General features: G+C 42.1%; 1 protein-coding gene across 1 annotated transcript in view; it reads left to right on the forward strand.

The window, feature by feature from the left end:
- Nucleotides 1–7,702, forward strand: part of LOC102038692 (solute carrier family 2, facilitated glucose transporter member 11-like) — a 10,903-nt gene extending 3,201 nt beyond the window's left edge. Inside the window, exons 5-12 of the mRNA XM_005428420.2 lie at nt 923–1,052; nt 1,191–1,339; nt 1,951–2,138; nt 3,161–3,271; nt 3,347–3,448; nt 4,471–4,546; nt 5,597–5,724; nt 7,496–7,702. Coding sequence (XP_005428477.1) covers nt 923–1,052; nt 1,191–1,339; nt 1,951–2,138; nt 3,161–3,271; nt 3,347–3,448; nt 4,471–4,546; nt 5,597–5,724; nt 7,496–7,702 — 1,091 coding nt within the window. The remainder of the gene's footprint in view (nt 1–922; nt 1,053–1,190; nt 1,340–1,950; nt 2,139–3,160; nt 3,272–3,346; nt 3,449–4,470; nt 4,547–5,596; nt 5,725–7,495) is intronic.
- Nucleotides 7,703–8,158: the final 456 nt, after the last annotated feature.

Consider the following 8,158-nt stretch of genomic DNA (forward strand, 5'->3'; position numbering starts at 1 on the left):
AAAACTTGCCTTTCTATTGTTTGCATATTCACAGGGATGCCTCTTTTAACTTATTAAAGAGTTAACTTAGAAGTTAATGCCTATTTTTCAAATAACCAGATTTTGTACATTGCTTCTCTGACAAAGAGATGTGATGAAGAGCTATGGTTGTAATTTGAGAACAGCTTACCAACAGGGGCCTTGCTCTGTTCTAGAGTCTAGATCATGCCCCATTAAAAAAACTGATTTTTATTAAAGAGACTGCAATCAAAAGAGGTTGCTTTGCCATCACATACAGCCAAGAGAACATGTTGCATTTGAAACAGATAAAAGGGGTTGCTGTTACCATATCAGGAAAAAGCTTCTGTTCCCAGACTAGTATTTAGCATGTCTGAGTTAATGAATATAACTGGAAACATCAACTCTGCATGAAATCATAAAATTATTGCTGGATAGCAGAAAAGAAATACTCATGTCTCCACCTACATCACATACAAATCAACATTGACTGTAGCACTATATGTGATTATTTGCCATGAGTCTGCCATACAGCTCTTCAAAAGCATTATGTAAGAAAAGGTTGAGATTATGTGGGTTAACTACAATCATATTAAATACTGCTAAAAAGTGTTGAATTATTCAGCACTTGCATACCCTGTGTTCTTTAAAACATGCTAAGGCTCACAGGAGAGCTTATGATGAGGCTACACCTGCTCTTCAAAGTGAAAACTGTACATTTCTTAAGATCAGGAAACTGAAAAGAGGACCAATACTTTTGCACAAAGAGTTAAAAAAATCTAGTACTGAAAGTCTCAGATGTGAGTTGAGGTATGTGCCAGAGACAGCTGTATTCTGTAATACTTAATTATTTACATCCAGTGGATATAACTGGATTTCCAAGGGCTATGTCTTCTTTCTTCTCTCCCATAATTCCCTCTTCAAGGTCTTTGTGTTCCTCTACATCACCAATATGTTGGAGAAATTTCCCCTAGGAAGCTCCGTGGATTTGCAAACTCTACTTCCTCCTTCTTTTGGACGTTGGGAAAAGCCATAGGGCAAATTTCAGGACAAAGGTATAATGCAATTGATTACCCACACAATTCATTTCTGGATCCCTTCCACCTTTTGCTCCTCCCTCTGCTTTTCCATCCCTTCCTTTCTCTCCTCAGAGCAGATGCAATGAACTCTAACCCACATTTTGTCCCTGCCAGGGAGCTGCTGGGCAGCCAGGCACTGTGGCCCCTGCTGATGGCCTCCTGTGGCCTCCCAGCGTTGGTCCAGCTGCTCACACTTCCCTTCTTCCCAGAGTCCCCACCCTACCTCCTCATGCAGAAAGGAGACACGGAGGGCTGCAAAAAAGGTAACTAAGGGCTTCAGGTTCCTGTTCCTCACTTAGAATCATTTTGTGATGCTTGCTTCCCCATATCAAAAGAAATAAATAGAGCAAAGTTTCTCCCTGCTCATTTCCCACGTGGCTCTGTGAACACCTACTGAGTCCATTATTGTTGTAATCCCCACACAGAGCACAAAACTACTTCCCTCTACAGCTCTGTGTTACAAAACCTTTCACATTTGTCTGACACCACCTGCACTGTCAGCCTGATGATTAATGCTAAATAATAAATGAAAAATAGCTGTTTGCACTGCAGGGCTCCACTGGGCAGCCCTTAGCTGTGGTTATTGTTTGCTCACACCCTGAGAGAAGGAGGAAGGCAGAGCAGAGGCCCCATGGGCAGGGAGGGAGCCCCTGTGAGCCCCACTAGGCCCCTCTGTCCCACTGAGCAGGAGGGGATCAGGACTCTGGAACATTCTGTAAGGGCTCTGGAACATTCTGTAAGACATCTCTGCCTCTCAGCACAGCCCCAGCCCAACACGCTGGGCTGCCAGACTCTTGTATCACTGCTCAGAAACCTCCTTAGGGAATAAACAGAGACGAATTAACATGGCAGGTCTCGCTCTCCTTCTTCACAGCCATAAGGCAGCTTTGGGGTGAAGGCCAACACCAAGCAGAGATTGATGACATCATGAAAGAGAAAGCAACAATGGAAAACACCAAGATCTTGAGTGTCCTGGAACTAGTGAAAGAACCAGCTTTCCGTTGGCAGCTGTACATGATAGTTACTCTGACCACCACAATTCAGCTCAGTGGCATCAATGCAGTTGAGTGCATTTCACCCTTCAAGTCCCAAGATATCACAGCTCACAGGAGCTCCCTCCATTTTTCTCAGGCTTCTCAGCCCAAACCTTGCTGTCTGCCAGCCCTTCTGCAGGACAGCAGCAGCCACAGAGCTGGGCTGGGCTCTGTGTGCGACATCCCTCTGGCCAGCTCTTGTCCTTGCTGGAGTTCCCTGTCTCTGTAGTTAGGCTCACTGAGCAGTCAGCTTTGGGAGCCACTGCAGAGCTCCAGAGCTCACTCTTGGGAATGAGCCCACTCTCTACTGGCCAAATCTGTAGTTTTATGTGACTGCTCACTGCAACTGCTGCTATTTGTCCCCTGGCTCTTAGTACCCGGAGATGTTGGGATGGCAGGCTGCTCACTCTGCCCTTAAAGCTAACAGCAAGCATGCTGCCTGTTCTGCAGCTTCTGCAGCTCTGCTCTTCCTCACAGCACTGCTTTTCTGGCGTCCTGCGTCACACTTTGGCATGCCCCTCCTACCTCTAACACCAGGCTGCAGCAGCATCTGTAAAGGAAATACACAGCTGAATCTAACACAGCTTAAACTGAAATCTTTATCACCTCAGCATATCTCCAAACACTAGCAGAGATACTTGAAAAGATCTTTGGTTTGACCCCTCATGACTCCATAACCCATGCTCTTCTTCCTTGGGAATGCCCTACAGTGATGATTTTGGATGGCCACTGAAAACAAAATATACCTGGCTGTTTCTGAAAGCACCTAAATCAGGAGTCTGCAGACCCAATTGCATTGTAGTAGCTGGAGATCCAATTATCCCAGCATTTTATCTTTTATTAAATTCATTAATGAATTAATTATATCATGTTTTATAATATTTTTGTCTGCTGATAGAGTGAATACTACCAAAAAGAGTACAGAATTCCAGCTCACTGCAAAGCTGAGCTGCATGCTCCCTGATTAGCAGCTCATATCTAGGGCAGTGTCACATAACTTTGGATAAGAAATCAATTCTTTTCTTCTGTTATTGTTGCATTTTTTTCCAGATTTATTTTTACACTTTTGAAGTCCTCCAGGCAGCTGGCTTTGATGAAAAAATGGCCTCCTACATGACCCTCTCTATTGGGCTCTCTGAACTCCTAGCTGCTGTAGTCTGTGTAAGTCCCATTACCAGGGGAGACGGGCACTCTTTGCTCTCTGGCATTGACACTGATGGGATTTCTGTCCTTCAGAGCTCCATCATTGAGAGGCTGGGCAGGAAAGTGCTCCTAAGAGGAGGCTACTGGATCATGGGTTCACTGCTAGCTGCTATCACTGTGACTCTGTCCCTGCAGGTAAGGAAATTCTGCTCACAGCAGATTGCTCTCTATTCTATTTCTGATCTAAAGCTCACTGGCAGGACCACACTACTGAGAAAGTGAGGCTTAGATCAAGCTTGTCTATATGTAAGATTAAACTCTCTCTTAGCCAGAGTCTCTTGTACTCCTGCCTTCCTTTCAACATGATCCCATGACCATAGCAAGGAACATATAAACCACTGGGAGAGTGGTTCCTGATTTATCAGACTGCAAACACCAAACACCAGCCAGGCCAGACCACAAGGCACTTGCAGGAAAATGGCCCTTTCTGTCCATGCTGTTTTTAACAAGTAAGCAAAACCCCAGACCTTTGGCATCAGTTAATTTGAAACTGAGCTTTGCTGCAGATGATTGTGGGAAGGCACTCTCTGTTCACAGACTGGAGACCAGTTCACCTCTCAAACAGTGACATTGCTGTAGCTTTTTCAGAAGCAAATCTCCTGTGTTACCAGTACTCATCCAGAGCTACTCTACAAATACACTGCAAAATTGACCTGGAAGCAAGGTGGCAGCAGACTTCTGGTTTTGTTCCATTCATGAAAGCTCTCAAACATAGGAGAGAGAAATCTTTTTTTCCTGAAGTATTGAGTCTCATTTCTCCTTTATTAAAATCTAGAAAAATTGCTTTTCAGTACCAGTTTTTAAATCCATAACTTAACAAAATTTAAGAAAGATGTGATTTGTCCTTCTCATATCCCTAAGGATCAGAGGAAGAACTATGAGGTCAAAAAGAAAGGACAGGGTGCAAAAGAACTCTTCAGACTTCATTTAATGGAAGGCTCCCTAGATTTGCAGCTGCTCTGCCCTGGCAGACCTGTCTGCTCACCTGACAAAGATCTCAGCTGCTCCACCCACAGAGTAAAGCACTCACAGCTCTCAGTGCCCACACACTGAATATTTCTTTTTTGAGGTGGCAGTGCTGGAAAAGCAGGAGCATTGCTCACCTAGGGCTGTTAATAGTTTTTTTACCAGTATTTTGTTATGGCTTTTTTCCCCAGGACTGGTACTTCTGGATGCCATACTGCAGCCTTGCTCTCATTATCCTGTTTACAGTTGTCTTTGCTGTTGGGCCAGGTAAGTTCTCAATCAAAAAGGAAATAAAGGAATTGAATCATGTAAGCTTATTGCTAGGGTTAGGAAATACTGCCTTATATTGCAGAATATTTAGCATAAGTAGATTCATTTAATATAATTTTACAGTCATTTAAACCTTGTGGGTCCAAATATTCATTGGACATAAAATTCAATAGCATCAGGTTTGAGTTTTGCTAAAAAGAGGAAAGGAGCACACTGGAAAAATACAGCAAAAATAGAGGAAAAGCAGATGGGTAAAAGATTTTTTTAAATGCTAGAGGAAAAAAAAAAGAGAAAAAGAAAAGCAAGAGTTCTTTTAAATTCAGTGTTGTATAATGTTATGCCTTATCCCACACAGACAGCAGTGCAGAAGACCTACCTTGGAGCAATTTTTTTCCTAGCATTTATTGTCTGCTACTCATTAAATTTTATTTTCTAAAAGCTAATAATTTTTTAAATATTTGCCTTCCCATATGGCAGGGTTGAATTATTTTCCTAACTCAAAACACCTGAAATCCTGTGACTTCAAAACATAACTGAAATACCCAGGAAGAGAATCTGGGAGGCTCACTCATTGGCAATCCAGCAGAATCACACTGAAAATTCATTTTATCAATAATAATTGTCATTCTATCCTGATACATCTTCTTTCATGAGATGATGTCAGGCTTTCTTAAGTGTCAACTACTTAATTCTTGGATGTCCCCAAAAATTTGAGTATTTTACCACTTTCATAAACCGATGCCTAGAACTTTATTACATTTGTTTGAGAATTTTACCACTTTCACAAATTGATGCCTAGCAGTTTATTACATTTGTTTGAGTATTTTACCACTTTCACAAACTGATGCCTAGCAGTTTATTAGATGCCACAAACATTTTCTTTCGTAACAAAGAGCAGCATACTCAATGCCGCTGCACAATTCTGGCACTGGTGGCAGACCATTATAGCAGCCTCTATCAGCTGACCGTGTAACAGTAACACCCAATCCAAATGTGGAATCCAAACACATCAAACAAGAAACAATTCTTGCTCTTCTTTCCTTCCAGGTGGTGCCACGGTTTCCACCAGGGTTGAAATTTTCAAGCTGTCCTGCAGGCCCCCTGCCTTTGTGATCAGCTCCGTTCTGACCTGGCTGGGGGTGTTTGTGATCGGCACCACCTTCCCGTTCCTCGTGGTGAGTTCCCGTTCCTCCGCCGCTGCTCCGGCAGGGGCGGCAGCGCTGCCTCAGCCTGCAGCGCTCTTGGCACCTGCTCTCCCTTTGTGAAAAACGCCAATTATTTGGGTTTAAAATTTTTAAAGTTTAATAGTAATATGGTTATAAAAACAGTAATATAATTAGAGTAATAATAATTTGGACAATTAGGATTTAGGACAATAGGAGACAATAAGGACAAAGAGTTACAGACAGTCCGGGTACCTCTTTCTGGGCAAAATAAGGACACGTAAAAAGGAAACGTGTCCGAAAAAGGGCCCACGTTAACAGAGGATTAACCCTTAAAAGCAACAGCCTGTTGCATATTCATACACTTCCTACATGAGGCATAAATTCCATTCAAACACAGGATTCTGTCTGGTCAGTGTCAACTCCTTCCTGTGAATCCTGATGGCTCTTCAGGGGTGAGCGAGGTGGGAAGAACTCAATAAGAGAGCGATAAATTCTCTTTCTCTGAAGGATTTAGGTGTCCTGTGGCTGCTATCTCAGTGCAAGTCCTCTTTTTAAAAAAGTATCTTACATAGCATAGCTTCTATTTTAACATTATGTTATAACCTAAAACTATATTTAACACACTACTTAAGAAAATTAATACAGCATAACTTTCTAACATAACACATATAATATTCATTTTAATATTTGTGGAAAGCCAGTCATAAAATACACATTTTTCACATCTCCCACGGCCACTTCTGCAATAAAAGGGCCCTGATTTGCCCAAGATACTCATTCAGACTGAAATATTTTCAAAGGTCAAAATGGAAACAATTCCTTATCAAATTCAAAATACTTTGGGTGATGCTTTGGAGTGGCTACCTGGAAATGAGGCTAGACAGAGCTCAAAGAATAAAGTAGGTATTTCTTAAAGGCCTTCAAAGGATACACCTTGGGCAGTGCAAAAGTCTCACAGAGGCTACACCCAAGGTGGGCAATGGTCACAGGTTTCTCAGACTTATTTAAGTTTGGTCTATTGTGGTCTTTGTGAGGTTCCCAGGATGAGGTTAGAGATGAGAATCTGACTCCATGTTCTCAGAAGGCTGATATATTCTATTCTATTCTATTCTATTCTATTATGGATGCTATACTGAAACTATACTAACAAAAGAGAAAGGATACATCAGAAGGCTTAACAAGAATGAATAATAAAAGCCCATGACTCCTTCCAGAGTCTGACACAGCTGGCTGTGATTGGCCATTAAGAAAAAACAATTCCCATGGAACCAACCAAACATTCACCTGTTGGTAAACAATGTCCAAGCCACATTCCAAAGCAGCAAACACAGGAACAGCAATCACATAATTATTGTTTTCATTCCTCCCTGAGGCTTCTCGGCTTCCCAGGAGAAAATCCTGGGCAAGGAGGATTTTTCAGAAATATCAGTGACAGTCTATCTGCATATCAGAGGTTAATTGTCCAATTACAGCTTCAGGTAATGAAGTCACATTCCCTCAGTTTCCTCCACCCCAATTCCCTTTTGTTTACACTTTTTGGGCCTGAGGCTGTTGGTGCCCTCGGTTCTCAGGCCTGGAAGGATTGCTCTGTCTGCCCAAAATGTGAGGAGAGCAAACTAACACTCTGTATCAGTTCAGAGTTATACACTAATGCAGGATCTGAAACACGTAAAAGCTAAAACTTAAGGCATCGTGGGACCCAAATATAAAAAATGTGCCAGGAAAGAGACTAAAGCAAAGATATGCTCATCTTTCTCTTTTTCTTTGTTCTTCCCTGCAGGAAAGACTGAAGCACTTCTGCTTCCTCATCTTTATGGTGGTACTTTTCACTTCAGGGATGATAATCCACCTGTTCCTTCCAGAAACAAAAGGGAAATCAATCATGGAAATCACAGAAGAATTCAATAAGCTGAACTTTAAAAACAAGAAAATTCCAGCAACTCCAAATCATGTCACAGAGGATTACACCTTCTGCACCAGGCTTTGATTGACCATGAGGGGGAATCAGGTTTTTGTAAAACAGTAGGGAAAAAAAAGACATTTGCCATTTTCTGACTAGCAAGTTGCTCCAAATGGACTGTCAGCTTTCCTATCTGTCACTTACAAGGTTCCCATTTTGCCAAACCAGCTTCTTTCTCAAGCACTCCACTCTGGGCAGCTCTGAAAAGTGATAAGGGCTGATATTAACAGGACAGACTTGTGTGAATCATGAGCATTTTGGCTTAACGTGCTGATGTGTAAATCTCCTAACAGAGCAACTAATACACACTGAAAGTCCACATGTAGAATTTATAAACACTCTGCTGACCACAGAGAAAGGAAAGACCTGTGACCCTCTCTCTCTCTATGATTTCTGAGTATGTTTTTACAGTGCTGAAATGGGAACAGTGAAGTTCTTGGCTTGCTATCTCTGGCTAGTGTTCAATCCATAAGAGATTAAAGA

Source organism: Geospiza fortis, unplaced genomic scaffold (assembly GCF_000277835.1).
Source record: "Geospiza fortis unplaced genomic scaffold, GeoFor_1.0 scaffold31, whole genome shotgun sequence".
Lineage (NCBI taxonomy): Eukaryota > Metazoa > Chordata > Aves > Passeriformes > Thraupidae > Geospiza > Geospiza fortis.